We start from the raw sequence: 17,888 nt of genomic DNA on the forward strand, positions 1-17,888 counted from the left end.
GTTAAGGGAAAGAGGGAATTAGAAAACAGAAAGAACCTGGAGCAAAGCGTATGATTCTCTCGGTTTGTCCACAAAATGCACTGTATACCCAAGTTCAAAGACAGAAACTTGTACTTCCAGGGAAATAGGAGCTGGCTGACAGGGAAGGTGCAGAGTTTCGGCATCCAGCCTTGTCTGCTTGTGGCTCATAGTTTAAAATTATGTAGTAGACACACCCTCAGGACTCTGCGCAAACAGGCATTTCTTCCACCGCATCGCTCTTTTAAGACTCGTCCCAGGGATGGAAGAGATCAACACCAGGAACAGCCATTCCCGGCACAAGAGTGCTACTTGGAGTGACAATTTCTACAGCGGCAGGCATCCCTCGGACACCCCGGCGTGGAGTACACCCTCTCTCGCACGAGAGACCTTCGAGAACTTTTTGTGGGAGAATGCACGCGAAACAGGGTCCTCACCACTAAAGCTCCATTCCCTAAAAAGCAAATAAACAAGAAGGGAGCACGACGGGCTACCCTGAGCTCACAGATGAGAAATGCTGCTCATGGAGTCATCTGGGGCGGAGCCCGCAGAACTGCGGGTTGAATGATCCCTGCCCCAACACAGAGCTGTCACTTCGACTATGGATCCCCATGGAGAGGCTCTGATCCACGTTTGGCACCAGTGCTGCGAAGGAAAGGGAAGAGAGCCAGCTGCCCTCTGGGATCGATCAGTGACTTACCATTCCAGGAGGGCTGAAAACATCTCCCCGCACTTTCTGCATGGGGATGCATTGGCTAGCGTGGCCGTGGCAAAAACAGCTGCCCCCAACCACCATGTTGGACAGAGCGTAGTAGTAGTTATCCAGAGAACCGTTTTCCCTCCTTCCAAGCAAGGTGTCCCCCAGGGTGTGGAGTTTGGTGAAGTTGATCCTCAGGTTTGTTAATGTCACAAGGTCTGGAGAAATGATAACAGCAAAGGAAAGCACACTTCATGGGCTATGGACATGCAATGAAAAGGGATGCCCCCAACACAGAATTTTAGAAAAAGAATTTGTGCAAGAATAGAGAGTATCTCATACCCTGGATGTAGGGGCTGTAGGGGTTTTCTATTTCAAACCTGGGATCCAAAACCTTTAAAACGACCTGCAAAACAAATGCAGGTAAATGTATAGCATTTCACCCAAAACAGCATTGTGAAATATACTTTTTTTTTTTTTAAGTAGGCTTCACACCCAGCATGGAGCCCAACAGAGGGCCCGAACTCATGACCCTGTGATCAAGACCTGAGCTGAAATCAAAAGTTGAATGCTCGACCAACGGAGCCACCTGGGCGCCCTGTTACTCTTAAAGAGTAACTCTTAAAGAGTATACTCTTAAAGAAGAGATCCTGACCTCACGAAAAGGCTGAGCCATTGCCTCCCAGCTGGCGTAGGATACAGATTATTATTTGGGTTCTTTTGTGAATAAAAGGGCCAACGTGGAAATGAATCAAACGTCTTAGTCATTCTGGTTCTTTATGCCCCCATGGTCCATGTAGGTGATAGCACTGGGGCTGGGAGGGAAGGACGGGGTCACAATCCAGTAGGTCATCAACTGGATCTGGCCAGGGATTCCAGAGACACCTTCTGCCACCAACCCTTTCACTCTGCCTGATAAGAGTCATACCTCCCAACCCCGCTCCTACCCTGCCCTTCTGCATGTCACCCGCTTTGCTCAGAGGAAGGTCCTGGCAGATCCCGCCTGGGTGGTGGTTTACAGAGCATGAGATAACACAGCTATGGCACACAGCCATGAGATAACACAGCTATGTAGCAAGGGCTAGAAACAGATGCTCCTCCCTCTGGGTGTCCTGTGTCCTAGTGCCCAGGCTGGGTCTTAGTCCCCACTCACCCTCAGCAGGTGATGTAATGAGAGATGTAATCTCTCATGCAGGAGTATTGCTTGTAAGATGCTTACTATTTATCTGAGTTTGAAATTAATTCAGGACTCATTTCAATTTAAACACGTTCTTGCTTTAAAAACCAACAGCTAGAGGCCCATGGGTGGCTCAGTCAGTTGAGCGTCTGACTCTTGACTTCGGCTCAGGTCATGATCCCAGGGTCGTGGGATTGAGCCCCATGTCGGACTCTGTGCTGAGTGTGGAGCCTGCTTGAAATTCTCTCTCTCCCCACTCTCTCTCTCTCTCTCTTTCTCTCCCCCCCCACCCCTTTCTCCTGCTCACGCTCTCTTTCTCTAAAACAAAAGTAACAGAACTCAAGTTATATTTCAGTAAACACTACCTAAATTGTTTTCATTTAAATGAACCGCATTAGAAAAAAAAAATGGTGTAACCTCTATCTGAGAAATCCAAGAAAGGAAATGCTACCTCTCCACCAGATGAGGGTTCAATATCCGAATATTTGGAGTCACAGACAAGGTCTCCCACTCCCTGGGCCTGGCCAGAAGTGATATTGGGAAAGGAAGCAGCACAGTCTTTTGCAAAATATTTGAGCACTTTCCAGGTGTGTCCATAGTCTGTGGAGCGTTCGACTAACATTGCAGCAGGCCGAAAAGTCTAGGAAAACGGGAGGGAAACTTGTAATGCTTCGCAAAGGCAGATTTCATTATCCACTGCAGACTGAATATTTGTATTCCCAAATCTCAGTTTTTCAAACTTTATTTGTATCTCTTGAAATCCGTTATGCAATGAACACACAGAAATCTCTTTCCAGTCGGTGGGCGAGCAATCACGAGCACATACTTTGCCTCGAATCTGGTTCCATTTGAAAACTGTGTATGGGCTGTGTGAATTATTCATCAAAGGAGAGCATATCAATTTTTAAAAAGTCAGTGTAACTGATATGTTACAGCAATTTGTATGTGGTTTTCTTTGACTAGAAGAACCCTTTTCTCTGGCAAACTCTTACACATCCTCCAGAATCTACCGTGAAGCTTTTTCTGATTTCTTACAGCAGTGTTAGCCTCATCAAGGAAACTATCAGCATTGTGATTGTATGTCGGTTCCCGCACTGACAATTTTGTATTATGATTTTAAATTTCTATATATGTTTGTATCCTTGACTAGACTGTGAGCTCTTTGAGGCCAAAGACTTGTGGGATTTTTTTCATTTTTCATTTTATTTATTTTTTTACTGTAACTCAGCTTCCGGGCTGACAACAAAATTAGAATTTTGATGAAATATTTGAGAATAACTACAGCACAGGATTTCTCTGGCACCTAACTATCCTTAGTAAAGACTCTTTCATTTTTCTGCCTCTTTTGATCACAATCTTTCCATGGTTCCCAAAATAATGTCCAGTTTCTGCTTTTTTTTTTTCTCCTGAAAATCATTTTTCTAGCTCTTGTGGTCCCTCTCACCCTAGGCTTTGGAATTTTCCTCTTTGCTGTATCTTGTAAGATTTCCTTCCTTCCTTCTTTCCTTCCTTCCTTCCTTCCTTCCTTCCTTCCTTCCTTCCTTCCTTCCTTCCTTTTTCTGTTAACCATATAAGTTATTAATTAATGAGCAGTAGAGTTTTTACTTGTTTTGTTTTCCACTCAGGAACAAAGAGTCAAATTCTGCACAAAGTTCGAGTAGAGATTTTGTGCTCTACCCAGAAGCAAGGAAGTGAAATCCCGGGTAAGCCCAGCACTTGGTAGGTAGATAAAAGGGGTGACAAGCCCACACATCTGTACCTTAAAAGTCAGAATAAGGTGGCTGAACTGAAATAACGCCTCTAGGTCCAATCTGATGCTGACATGATCAAGACCTGAAGAAAAATCCAGAAAGAAGGAATCAGTGATTTTGAGAGACCCCTATTTACCCCTATTTAATCCTTCACTGTGGCTTGTCTGTAAAAAATAAAAACGTGTGAAACTACATGGCTGGGGATCAACACTCTTTCCTCGTCTTTTACAGTGGTTTCCCAGAACACTGCACACCCAGGAGAAGGTCTATCTGAGAGCGGTACAGGTTTTACTCGGACTGTGCCCACATGCATGTTATGGTGGCGGTGCACACGGCCACTGTGTGGCAGTGTTACCTACCACCAAGGAAGTTCGCCCATTTCCCATAGGTCCTAAGCAGCAAGTGCCACCACTTGGCGGGGAGGGAGCTCATTTCCTTGAACTTGAACATTTCCTTGAACAACCTGACTGTGCACGTGCGTAAAGGTGTGCTGGGAAACCGGTGCATGGTAAACATCGAAGCATCCTTTTCTTCCAGCATCTGCTTGATAACCACTCGGACTAGTTCTATTGTCACTTAGCGTAAGACACAGCCTGGAATATTCCCCTGGGAGTGAGAATCTGCAGCTCCTCTGGGGCTGAGGAGAAGAAAGTCCTATCCTGAGAGAGTTAGCTGCCATTCACCTCCAGCCTGGATGTGCAAGACCGGCTCCAAGCTGGACACGAGGAAGCCCCGATCGCTCTAGAGCGGCACTGTCCCATAGGAACAGAATACGAGCCACCTGTGTCATTTCAAATTTCCTAGCAGCCACATTTAAAAGACATAAAAGCAAGCAGGTGAAACGACTTTTAATATTTTTAACCCCATATACCAAAAACCATCTCATTTCAACATGTACTCAATATTTTAAAAAATTACTAATGTTTTATTTTGCTACTACCAATGCCTGTTTTTTTTTTTTTTCCAAAGTAAGTCTTAGAAACCTGGAATGGTTTTATACTGATGTCACATCTCAGTGTGGGTTAGCCGTGTTTTTTTTTTTAATTTTTTTTAAATGTTTATTTATTTTTGAGACAGAGAGAGACAGAGCATGAATGGGGGAGGGGCAGAGAGAGAGGGAGACACAGAATCGGAAGCAGGCTCCAGGCTCTGAGCCATCAGCCCAGAGCCTGACGCGGGGCTCGAACTCACGGACCGCGAGATCGTGACCTGAGCTGAAGTCAGACGCTCAACCGACTGAGCCACCCAGGCGCCCCATGGGTTAGCCGTGTTTTAAGTGCCCAGTAGCGCATGTGGCGTTGGGCTCCCTCCCATACTGGACAGCAGCTCTGAGAGCAGTCAGTAACCGGGCTGCATGAACCGGAGGCATTTTTTTTTTGTGGGTGCATCACTTGGGAGGGTTCGCCGCTGAGAGGGGAGCCCCATTCCTGGCTCTGGGTCAAGGGTCCCTCACCCTTTCTGGAAAGGAGATCGCCTTTCCCCTCTCAAAAGTTCTTGGCTGAGAACCCTTGTTTTATGCGATCCGCTTTGGTGGAGGGGCGCTCCTGTGAGCCTATGTGCAGCAAATGCTGGACATGTGGGTTAAAACTGCTGCTAAGCAAAAATGGCCTGAGCGAAGGCAGGTGGCTCCTGCAAAGGCATCGCATACATGCACTAAGGAGGGCCCAACTAGAGATTCAGGATTAGGATCCAACATGAATTGGCATTTTAGTAGATACACCAATCGTGCTTGTCCAATGGAAGGCATAGGAAAATAGCCTCATATTCTGCTTGCCTCATATGTTATGATCCTATATATTCTGACAATTCCCACACTTCCCTAATGGTCTAGGACCCCCTGAGGGAAATAGGTTTAGGCATCTGAAGAGAATAGAGGGATTGTAGCCCAGGTACAACATATAGAGATGCAACAAAGGGAATCATCTTGTGGGGTAAGGGTTCCAGATTGGTGCTGAAGGGGAGCTGTCATGGGTGAGTCAGCCTACATTCATTCAAGCACGTAAGGCCCACGCCTGAGTTTGGAGGCATCCCCAGTTGGGACCTGATCAGGGCACCTAGGAAATATGGATGGTCAGGGCCGATGCGAGTTTCAAAATCACAATTGTTCATGAGCAGAGGAGGGCATAAATCCAGGCAGAAAAGAACGTCAGCCAGTAGCCAACTATCCTTTCAATTCAATTTTTATATGAAAATATTTGGCTTGCAGCAAGAAATGAAATGCTCTTTTCCTCTCTCCTGCATGTGTTGCCGAGGGACAAAGTACAGGGTGGAAACTCTCAGATTTCCCCTGGCGGTGTTAATTCCATTTACAGGAGTGTGTTTCGTATTAGGGTTAATGCGTGAAGCTTTCAGGGTTATGTGCTTAAAATACACTTGGATTTCTCTGAAGGAAAATAATCTCTCCTGAAATGAAAATAAAGTTTGTTCTTATACAGGCTTTAACAGTGCTAGGGGATACTTTTCCATTCCAGTATAACTCCTTGCTGTGAAATTGTTAAGATCGTACAGAAAGATATTGGATTAAAAACGTAAAGAAATGGATAATCTGGAAAGGAACTCGGTCATACCATTTTCAGCTTGCCACCATTTCTTGTCTCTCCCTGGTTCAAAACTTGTAATGACATTCTCAATGGTGTGGCTCTGGGATCGCGTGTATGGGTCATAGGGAGATCTGGAGTCACAGATGAAACATTTTTGTTCCCCCTGGAAAAGACCATCATTTCAGTAAAAAATAAAGACCCATAATTACTTATTGTTGATATCAATTTGAAAACAAGCTGTACTTACTATATTTGTCTTTCAATCTGGCTAAAAATAAAAAGCAGAGGAAATAACAGGACATTAATTTTTCCATCAATAGGTGCTTAAATACAATAACAGACAAAATAAAAATTAGGACCTAGAAATTTTATGAATTTGTACATTGGGGGCAAAAATGCAAACTTATGCGGAAATAATTTTTGTCTTGCACAAGAGGCAGATGACCTGGAGGTTATGTTAAACCGTAGAGAAGTAATCAGGATATGTTCTTCGAGTAGGGATTACTTTCTGTAGTCAAAAACAAATATTTGACAAGAAACTAATGCAACACTCGGCCACCAGGTTATCTGCAACCATCCTTTTTTTTCTCTCTCAGACATAGTTTTTGGTAGAAAATTTCCATGACCAAAACCTCTCCATCACCGCCATGTGGATGTTGTAAAAGATTCTCATTATACTTGTAACAGAGAGGCCTGCCCTCTTGTCTTCCAGACCGGAAGGTCTTAGTGAATTGGAATTACTTTACTTGGAATGGACTTTCCAAGGTTGCAACAGCCAAGAGTGGCCTTTGAGTTTGCCTAGTTTAATGCACCCATTTGTGGCTGTACTTACTTAAAGCCCCCAAGGAAATCCCCAAAGACTCCCAAAGGACTTCCAATGGCTTTCACAGTTGTTCCTGGCTACTACTACTTGCGGGACCCCGGAGGAGCATTTTTGCAAAACTTCCAGGAAGTGGGGACTGTTTATTATAATCCTCCATACTGGAAGTTGACTATAACAGATGCACCGGTAGGTGTTCAGCAAACCGATTTGACGTCCGGATCGTTACTTACAAGGGCTATACAACCTGACCAGGACCATCTCTTTGCCTTTCCTTCCACGAGTCTTCCCTTGATTCACTCAATTCTAGCTACACTCACTCCTTGCTCGTCCCTGAGTTCACCGGGAACTCTATTGCCTTGCCATCTTGACACGAGCTATTCTCTGCTTCCCTCTCCTCCAACCCTCAAATATTCCTATCTCTTGCTCCTTCCCTTCTTCTGGGTCTCTGTTTAAAGGCCATCCTCTCAGAGAGACTTCTACTTAAAATATCACCACCTCCTTATGGCCTCTACCACTCTCTATGCCTTACCCTGCTTTATAATACCTTGTAAGCCATTATCACCACTTGAGACTATATTATATAGTTGTTGGGTTATTGTCTGTCTCCATCATTAGAATTTAAGTCCAATGAGGGTGGGACTTTGTTGTTTTTTTTAAATGTTTTCTTAACGTTTATTTATTTTTGAGAGACAGAGACAGAGCATGAGCAGGGCAGGGGCAGAGAGAGAGGGAGACACAGAATCCGAAGCAGGCTCCAGGCTCTGAGCTGTCAGTACAGAGCCCGATGGGGGGCTCAAACGCACGAGCTATGAGATCATGACTGGAGCTGAAGTTGGCCGTCCAACCAACAGAGCCACCCAGGTGCCCCATGGGACTTTGTTTTGTATAAGGCCACATCCTCCTGACCTAGAACAGTGTCTCACACATTGTAGAGGCTGGATAAAATTTGCCAAATGAATGCATGGTGATTTTGAGAACTATTTCAGCTAGAGTCTGTCAAAGTAGACCAGACTTTCAAGAGATCCATATAATCTTTTTAGAAACACTGGCCACCATAAGTCTTATACCCGAAAAAAAAATGCCCTTTCAAAATTAAGGAGCAATGGAAGTGAGATCTGTTCTGCATATGGGGAGGCTTGCCCCAGACTTGCCCCTAAAAGAGGAGCAGAAGCTTTACGATTCCACCAAAAGGTGTCAAGCCTTCAAAAGATGTCCAGTATTACTATGGAAATTACTGGGGGAAACGCTTTACTGTCAATATCTTAGAAGCATAGTCTTTGGTGAGCCTGACTGGGGATGCTTGTTTGTGATGATGAGATGTGGAAGTCCCAACTTGGGTAACACTACGGGTCAATGTTGATTTGAAGCTTCCGAGGAGAATGTGTTGCTTGGTAGCAATTTTTTAGATAATCATGGGGAAACAAGTCCTCCTTCATGACACGCAAATGTTTAAGTAGACTGAGACTTACAGCCCTACCTGTAACACTTTGTCAGCCTGAAGATATCTTGAGATTTTTTTCCCCCAGGTCTAGGAGTTTAAGATTTCTGGGATTCTTGAGACAAAAGAAACCTTGAAGTTTGATTTACTTCTATTTTGGGTGGTGAAGTCAGGAATATTAACTCCTAATCATTGCCAGAGTAGGTCATGAGTTGGCTGGGACAACAGTACGCAAATGTCAGTGGTTTAAGAACTAGAAGGGCAATGCCAGTGTTGGAAAGTATCTAATATTAGAGTTTAGAAACGTTTCTTTGTCCAGAGGACCCGGAATTGGAAAGTCACTTGTAGGGTGCCACATCCCACCTGGCCTAGAGTTGAACAAAACGTCTACAGTGTCATTTCCTTGCACACACAGAGAAGTTGCTTTCTTACACAAGTACTTCCCAAACTTAGAACAGTGCTAAGCCCTCAGGTATTGTCTTCACTTATTTATAATCATCCTCTTTTACTAGAAACCAATTAGAATCCAAAGCATTTCCCAGAGACCTCGAGGAGTTGCTTTAAATGAACAATACGTGGAAAAGCCTGGGCCTCTAACATCGGGCTTCCGTCCAACTTCCCGCCTGCACATCCTCTCGTTTAAGGGGTTGACGTGATTGCCTTGGGCTTTTCAGCAGGTATGATACTCAAATGACCTTGGATGCTTGTTCAGGTCCCCGAGCACGGAGAAGAAAAAAACTATAAAGCAGCTGATCCTTTTCTAAAACTGGTCTTTAAGGGAAAGAAAAAAGGCCCCCAAATCTGTTGACACTGGGATCTTACGGTTTTTAGACAAGACAATTTCCAAGTGGTTTTGTGAGGCTGGCATGCAATCAATTCAAAGTTCACACCCCCCCCATCCCCCACCTAACGCAGGACAGTGAGAACCCACATTCAGTATAACGGCCTTGAGACCCTGAGGGATCGTCCCTCTTCACTGCTGGGTCAATTGAATTCACTCCCTGCGAGTTCCTCCTGTGGCTAAGTAGAATAGTACATTTTAGAGTACTTCCCTTCGAAGACGGAACCAAAGAGGCTCTTCTGTCCAATTCTAAAGGTAACAAGAAATAGATGTGGCAGATCTTCCCTATTTTCTGATTAATCAAGGTTTCTTGGACTAGGAATTGAATCACCTGTGCCTCTGATATTCAGGAAAGAGTGATGTGTCCTCCTTTTATGTTGCCTGGCTGGCCCCCGCCATGCTTGGAAAAATCTATGTCATCGACTCAATAATGTCCCAACAAATAAACAAAGGACCAACCCACCTCAAGGTAGCTGAGGATGCAGTATTTCTGGGGTCCATCCAGCCCGCAGGTAGAAGAAGCCGTGAGCTGTGCGCTGCGACCCACCAGGAGATCGCCAGTGGTAGGATGACAGGCACTCCTGTGACATTTATCTTGGGCTTTCGTGAAACTGAGCAACCCTTGAACATAACAGACACAGCTACTTAGAAGGCAGTCTAAGGGTAGCAGAAGGCTTAAAGAAGCAACTGGTTAAGTTGGGAAGTTAATAGCCCATTTATTTTTAAAGCCAGTTTTCTTGATCATTAAGACCATCCAGTTGTGGATGCTGTTGGTGCCCTTGGCCTAATGGAAATCTCTCAGCCTGGGAGGTGATACCTTCTGCATTCACGTCCCCACCTGGGCCAGTCCATAGCCAGTGACTGATGGGGACACAGTTCAAAAGACTGTGGCACCATTGCCTCAGCCTGGGATCAACTGTGTGGTGCAATTTATGCTCAGAACATTTTGGATGGGGGGGGAGGGATTGAAGCCAGACTCTAGCTGGGACCACATCCTGTCTCCACTTTCCTTAGTCTCTTACTGCTCAGAGCCCTCCCTCAATAACACAAACCCATGCATCAGGCTCTGCATCTAGGAAGCCTGATCCAAGATAGCCCCATATACTAGAAATTCTCTATGTGTCATCTTAGGGCAAATAACAAAGACTAATGCACAGACCTGAGGAAAGAAAATCTCAATGTGGCCTCTTCTACCTATTGTTCTAACCAGTACAAACTCAACTGGAGAATTTAAGAAATCCTTGGGAAATAACTTTCTCTTAAAACACATAGATTCAATTGACCTCCTTTAAAACCTGGATTGTTGGGTTCAGATTCACCACGGAACAGATCGTGCCCCCTCGGGAGTCCCAGACCCACACAAATATGCCCAACTCGTTCTGAGGTGCAAAGGCAGGTTCATGGAGAAAGGTTACTTTCAAGTAACTGGAAATCCATAGACAAAAAAAAATGAACCATAACCGAAACCTCACACCTTACACAAATATTAACACAAAATGGGTCATGGACTTCAATGTAAAATATAAAACTGTAAAGCTATAAAACTCTTATAACACATAGGAGCAAGTCTTTGAGACTTTGGACGGGGTGAAGAATTTCAGGATTGACAACAAGAACATGATCCATAAAAGGGAAAAATTGGTAAATTGGACCTCATCAAAATTAAAACCTTGTGAATTACACTGAGTGGAAAAAACCCAATCTTTAAAATTTTTTAAATGTTTTATTTATTTTTGAGAGAGAGAGAAGGAGAGAGACAAAGACACAGAGAGACAGAGTGCAAGCAGAGGAGGGACATAGAGAGAGGGAGACACAGAATCTGAAAGTACAGAGCCCGATGCGGGGCTTGAATTCATGGACCACAAGATCATGACTTGAGCTTAAGTCAGATGCTTAACCAACTGAGCCACCCAGGAGCCCAGAAAAAAATCAATCTTAAATGGTTATACACTACATGACCCCATTTCTTGAATGACAAAATTTTAGAAATGGAGAACAGATTTGTGGCTGCCAGGGATTAGGAGGTAGGGATGAAGGTGCGGATATAAAAGGGTAGTAGTAGGGCTCCTGGAGGGTAATGGAGCTGTTCAGGATTTTAATTTTGATGATGACCACATGAATAAAATTGTATAGAATTAAATACACACACACACGTGCATGTAAAACTGGTGCAATCCGAAGAAGGTCAAGGACTATAACAATGTCAGTTTCCTGATTGGGATATTGCACTATTGTCATGCAAGATGTTACCATCCAGGGAAACTGGGTGAAAGGTATATGGGAATCTCTCTGTATTATTTCCTACAACTACATGAGAACCTGCGGTAATCTCAAAATAAAAAGTGAACAACCCAAAGATTCCTCTATCCCTTCAAAATTACCCCATTGGCCTCTAGATGGTGAACCAAGTAAATCCCCCACCAACATCACACACACACACACACAGCCCGCTCTACCTGTTCTTATATACTTTACCCTTGAGACATGAAGACTTATGCCAAGCACAGCGGATTCCAGCAGACAGGAGTGAGGGGGATGGGCAGAAGATGGAAAATTACTCCCAACTGTGGAAGAAGCTTGTTTTTCTCCAGCTTTCTCAATGGTAAAACTCTAAGAATTTTTTGTGGTCTTCTTTCACATTTAATGGATCTCTTTCCTTCAACGTGCCCTCCAAAACCATAAGCCACTGAAAAGTAATATTTTTTCTCTTATGTGCACAGTCCCCACATGAACTATTCTATTCATCTGGTCATTTTGTGATTATCATCAGGCATTAACAGATCATAGTTCTACAGCTAAGAATATGATACGTAATGTCTCCTTCCACGCAGGTTGCCAAATACCTGTTTGGACAAGGAATTTTCGGTCTTCACTCTCATTGCAAAATTACCATCATTCCAGAACAAAGGGACAGCTCTGCTTTCTCCTTGAAGACAGATATGTGATGAAAGTGAGCTCCATCTACACTTTCATTTCATTGTATAATAAATGGTCCTAGTTGCTTAACATGGATTTTTCCTTTTATTCACCCAACAATCCAAACCCAGATCTCCTTTTATTTCCTAGACTTGACCTGTAAGATAAATAACTAATCAGAAGTTTGGGCTCCTGTAGGCGGAGGCTTTTTAAAACAAGTCAGGTATAAAAATCTCTGCTAATGCTATGTGTGGATTAGCTAAGACTTCCCTTCCAGGGATTTATTCTTCTAGACAAGTTCCATCCTGAATTCTTTTATTGGAATTGCTGCCTTAGAGATCTAACATGTTTTTATAACCCGACTTGGCCTAACTTGTTTTGATCAGATGTGTACTTTTCAGAAACAAAAGTATCCCAGGACTTAGGGAAATTGAACTATTATTCATGTAATTTTCTAAATGCAAATATGAATTTCTGGCCTCAAATACTTGGCCCAAAGTGGCTGGAAACCTAAGCAGTTAAAGCTTCATGCCTGAACACAGATAGCCTTAGCAGTACCCTTCCTGGGTTGAAGTTTTCAACTGCCAGATTATCACATCAGCAACAAGTTGGAATTGGTTCAGAAAATAAAGATGCTTGTGTCTTTAGAGAATCAATGCATTCTTCAAAGACGACATACAACTTGAAGATATGATCTTAGTAAACACCAACTTAGGAGACCTGGTCATTTAAAGAAAAGGTACAGCAAAAGTTCTGTAAAGTGAGGGATCATTTTGTAGAAATAACCATTATTATATAATCTCTAACTTGGCATATCGTTCTCATGTTCTTAAACCCAGGAGATGTTTTCATAGACTTTAGAGATCACTTCAGAGTTCTAGAGGCTGTAAACACACATATATACACACATGCACAAACACACATTATTTATTAAGGGCAAGAAAACTTACAAAGAATGAATGTTAGATAAGGTTTGTACTTCGTGTCCAGTTCCCAAAACCTGGGGCCAATGCACATTTTAGGATTCTTTTCCCTAACCTTCCTTAGTCAGAATGCAAGACAAAGTGTTTCAATAGGCTCCAGTTTTCATATAAATGCCTATGGTTGAACTACAAACCAGAAAATGTTCAACCGATGATATGGGATTAACCATATATGGTAATATATTATGGTAACCATGATGTGGTAGTTTGACCATAGGCGACCCTAGAGATTTGGGCTAGATCAGAGTAAGTTTACATTTAGAAACTCAGGATCTACTGCAGTGAGGACTTTGTTCTGCCCAGGTGAATTTAGTTTTGAAGCTCTTTCATCCTGAGAGAAGGGTCTCCTGAATGAGGAGGGAATCTCTGAGCCACTGTGCAATGGCTTAGAATTTTGGCAAAGTGTGAGGAAGTTATCCTAATGGAGATTCAGCGATTCTCAGTAGCTGCTTCTGATTTTGAACACTAGTTTAGTTCCAAAGAGAGCATCCAAGGCAGATATAGATTGCAACAACTCTTCTCTGGCCATCTGAGGCCAGATCTAAGCTTCATTGTCCTAGGGGACAATGTGTCACCAGTCTCTGCTCCCACTGGCTTGCGGCTCACCTCTCGGTGGCAGAGAATTTTCAGCAGAGAACAAATGAGCATTTTCTATTTCGAAGTATTCTTCTTTCCTCCATCACCAGCAAATCTAACGGGGAGATTGCCTCAGGGCTTGGGAATTGCAAAATTAGAAAATGAGATTCTTAAAGTTTGCTGCCATGAAGAAACTCAGCATGAATCTTTGGAGAGAAGATTCTAAGCAATTTAGTTAGTACTTAGGAACCAGAAGCAGGGCGGTTATTGAAAAGTCAGGATCAAAGAGAGTAATTGTTGGAAACATCCTCTCGATGACTAATGTAAATTATTCTCAGCTTATTAAAGACAGCAGACGCATGGAGGGTTTAGCAAAGAGCCGCTGCTTAGTCAGAGGGAATTTTGTCTGTAAATTCTTCACAAGCAATTGTGTCTTGTTACTGGGACAAGTGCTACATTCAAAACAGATTTATGCTTAAAAATTAAAATGCATTGGGGCACCTGGGTGGCTCAGTCGGTTGAGCGTCGACTTCGGCTCAGCTCATGATCTCGTGGTTTATGGGTTCGAGCCGCATGTCAGGCTCTGTGCTGACAGCTCAGAGCCTAGAGCCTGGAGCCTGCTTTGGATTCTGTGTCTCCCTCTCTCTCTGCCCCTCCCCAACTCACACTCTCAGTGTCTCTCTCCCTCTTAAAAATAAAAATAAAAAAAAAATTAAAAAGAAATTAAAATGCATTATGTTTTTAAATTAAGAATCTGAAACTATGTCTACTTTCTTTAGTAAATTTACTTAATTATCTGCTGATAATACTATATTCCACGAAAGAGGATCGAAACAGCTATGTGTGGATAGTAAACGTGTGGGAGTTGACATGTCTAGTCGCTTGACACAATGATACGGCACAAAAACCATGAAAATATATAGTAGTACAGAAAAAAGAGGTGGATAGGTTTTAAAATATTTTTACTGAATATTTTAGAGCAATTCAATACAAGCGGAAAATGGATTTTGACGACTAATACTCACCAAGGTGTAAAAGAAAGGTCAGGGGAAATTGCATCCTTCTGTCAGGAAATGATTAAATTCAATTTTTCTAGGTAAAAAAAAAAAAGGGAGGTGAAAGTCAGCCGCTGATAGAATCAATAATTGCCATCGATTTTCAACGATTTGAAAATTTGTCTGATGATTCTTGAGTAAGAAGACACAAAGTATCTATAGTCCCCAATTCCTTCAAAATAAGAGTGGTATATAACATTTTTACCAATATTTGCCATTTTTTGAAATCAGAGAATGCAATAGTTTGTAGGAAATAATGTGAAACAAATATAATTTCCTGTGCATATTTTAACTTCATGTATTTATGTATTTATGTATGTATGTATGTATTTATTTAATTTATTTATTTTTAAGTACGTTCCACCCCCAGCATGGAGCCCAATGTGGGGCCCGAACTCACGAGATCAAGACCTGAGCTGAGATCAAGTGCCAGGTGCTTAACCAACTGAGCCACCTAGGTGCCCCCTGCAAATTTTTATTTTAATCGATTTTTGTCCTCTTATTATTTAGAAAAAATGTTTCATTATGCAATTAGTCTGTAGTCATTATTGAAGAAATAGAAAAATCAGACAGGCAAAGTGAAGGAAATATTATCTGTAGGACTACCACCGAGGGAAAAGTGGTTAGTATCTTGGTATACATTCTTCCATACTGTTCCCCTTGCATAAAAGTATTTCTCAGAAATGATATCATACTGTATGCTTGTTTTAATCAATGCATCCCAGACATCTCTCTGTACCAACAAATATAATTTTACATCAGTAGTATTCAACCTAGTGAGGGACATCAGGATCACATGGGGGCTTCCACAGGCCAAATTTGTGTCCCCTTTGTAGATTCCTTCTAGATAGAGGGCCCCCCAAGTCACTGTGTGGGGAAGCCTAATATCGACAGGAGTATATATGCCCCTTAGGGGTTGGGTGGAAAGAAGGTAAAATACTCTTTTGCACCAGTATCTTAAATTATCTTCATCTGAATGCAGGGACTAGAATTTATTTAATAAATACCCTATTGGTTGATGTGTACTTTGTTTTTAATATTTTCCTGTAGTAAATAATTTTGCTAATTCTTTCTTCACATCCTTAATTATTCCCCAGGATAAATTAAATGGGGTGGAAATAATGGCTCAAAGAGCATGTGTGTGTTTGGGTGTCTGAGTGTATACAAACATATATGCATGCATATAAAGAGTACATACATATGCATATATGCATACTGTGTGTGTGTGTGTGTGTGTGTGTGTGTGTGTGTGTGTAAAGCTGTTGATGTTACTGCCATGTGCAAATTTCATCCCAATGTACACACTTACCAGCAGCCTATGAGAACAGCTGCTGACTTGAGCCCTTTCCAACACTGAGTATTAGGAATTTTTAAAGCTTTGTCAATTTAAAGAACAAAACGTTACATCTCATCATCATTATTATTTATTTAAATTCATTTGAGTTATCATATAGTGTAGTATTGATTTCAGGAATAGAACCCAGTGATTCATCACTTACATATAAACACCCAGTGTTCATCCTGACAAGTGCCCTCCTTAATGCCCATCACCCACATAGCCCATCCCTGCACCCACCTCCCCTCCAGCAACCTTAGTTCGTATTTAAGAGTCTCTCATGATTTGCCTCCTTGTTTTTAATCTTATTTTTCCTTCCCTTCCCCTATGTTCGTCTGTTTTGTTTCTTAAATTCCACATGAGTGAAATCATACTTGTCTTACTCTCACTGACTTATATTGCTTAGCATAATACACTCTAGTTCCATCCCCGTTGTTGCAAATGACAAGATTCCATTCTTTTTGATGGCCAAGTAATGTCCGTTGTGTGTGTGTATGTATACACACACACACACCCCCCACATCTTATCCATTCATCAGTCCTCCTCATTATTATTTTAATGTTTTTATTTGGATAGTAGTGAGTACAAAAATGCTTTTCCATGTATTTACAGGTGAGAATTATTTTTGCCATTCAATCCTTCGAGGCTTTTCCTAGCGAATCCTGTGTTTTCCTCCCTCCTTCACGTTCCAAGTCCCTCTAATCTGACGTGCCTGGCACTCCACTGGCACATCACCTCTCTCTGAACCCTCTTCTCATGCTGTTTCCTTTGCCTTGAATGCCACTCTCCTAAACTCAAACACCATCCTCCTTATGAAGTCTTTTTTTTTTTTTTTAAATGCCTGATCTTAGGTGAATTTCGTTCTGCGATCCAAGTTCTTAGCGCATGCAGCCTGGGCTACAATGTGACGCCTAACATCACAACGAAATGACTCACTGAGAAGCAGTGGGCCCCCTGCAGCATCTCGAACTGAAAATGAGCTCTCTTTCTCTCTCTTATAAAAGTCTGCAGTTTTGGGCTGATGACTGTATACAGAACCTTGTTAAGACCCACAGGAGAATCCAGAATGGAGCCTTCAGAAAGTCCATTCTGTACGGGTCACCTGAGCACTTTTTCTAGGTGGCGCTTTCTTGTCGCCTTTTCCACAGTCAGAGCATGTGGCTTTGGTCATTCACTCGGCTACACTTTGGACAACATGAACCGCCTGTCCCAGCCTGATGTTGCCCAGAAAGACTAACAGCTTAGTTATTCTTTTAATAAGAATGGGCAATATAAGCAAAGTTTGAAAATATTTTCTATAACCCAAGAGACCGAATTCAGTGAGATTCTGATGTATGTGAATGACCTACAATTCAGGACTTGAGATGATCTGGCCTCTGGGTTGAAGGCAATCGAAGAAGTTACACTGGCAATATCATAGGCATCCCTGTTTCTCTCCAGCGGGGACCATTCCCAAGGCATATTCCAAACTGAAAGACTGTTTCCAACTACAGACCATGGGCAAAAATCTCCTTCCTTCGGGGAAGGTGGGAGGGATGTAGACTGCACAATTCTAAGGACCCAGGTGTAGAGAGAAAGAGGCAGAACTACCATGCTGATCACAGAACAAAAGATTGCATGAAAGGAGTGCCTTTTTCAGGGCATTCGGGGGGACAAACTTTCTTAGTATCACAGTTCATCACATATCTGTGATGAAAATAGACTTCTGGGAATTTTCTCAGTCCTAGAATTATCTT

At 42.6% G+C, this 17,888-nt stretch overlaps 1 protein-coding gene across 2 annotated transcripts in view; it reads right to left on the bottom strand.

The window, feature by feature from the left end:
• LAMB4 (laminin subunit beta 4) overlaps positions 1 to 17,888 on the bottom strand; it is a 107,643-nt gene that overhangs the window by 85,859 nt on the left and 3,896 nt on the right. For both annotated transcript variants that reach the window (XM_058725388.1, XM_058725390.1), the window contains 7 exons: positions 14,786 to 14,852; positions 9,749 to 9,906; positions 6,211 to 6,346; positions 3,652 to 3,725; positions 2,344 to 2,532; positions 1,058 to 1,121; positions 719 to 933 (listed from right to left, as the gene is read on the bottom strand). In XM_058725388.1, coding sequence (XP_058581371.1) covers positions 719 to 933; positions 1,058 to 1,121; positions 2,344 to 2,532; positions 3,652 to 3,725; positions 6,211 to 6,346; positions 9,749 to 9,906; positions 14,786 to 14,819 — 870 coding nt within the window. In that variant the 5' untranslated portion in view covers positions 14,820 to 14,852. The remainder of the gene's footprint in view (positions 1 to 718; positions 934 to 1,057; positions 1,122 to 2,343; positions 2,533 to 3,651; positions 3,726 to 6,210; positions 6,347 to 9,748; positions 9,907 to 14,785; positions 14,853 to 17,888) is intronic.

The sequence above is a fragment of the Neofelis nebulosa genome, chromosome 4 (genome assembly GCF_028018385.1).
Source record: "Neofelis nebulosa isolate mNeoNeb1 chromosome 4, mNeoNeb1.pri, whole genome shotgun sequence".
NCBI classification, from domain to species: domain Eukaryota; kingdom Metazoa; phylum Chordata; class Mammalia; order Carnivora; family Felidae; genus Neofelis; species Neofelis nebulosa.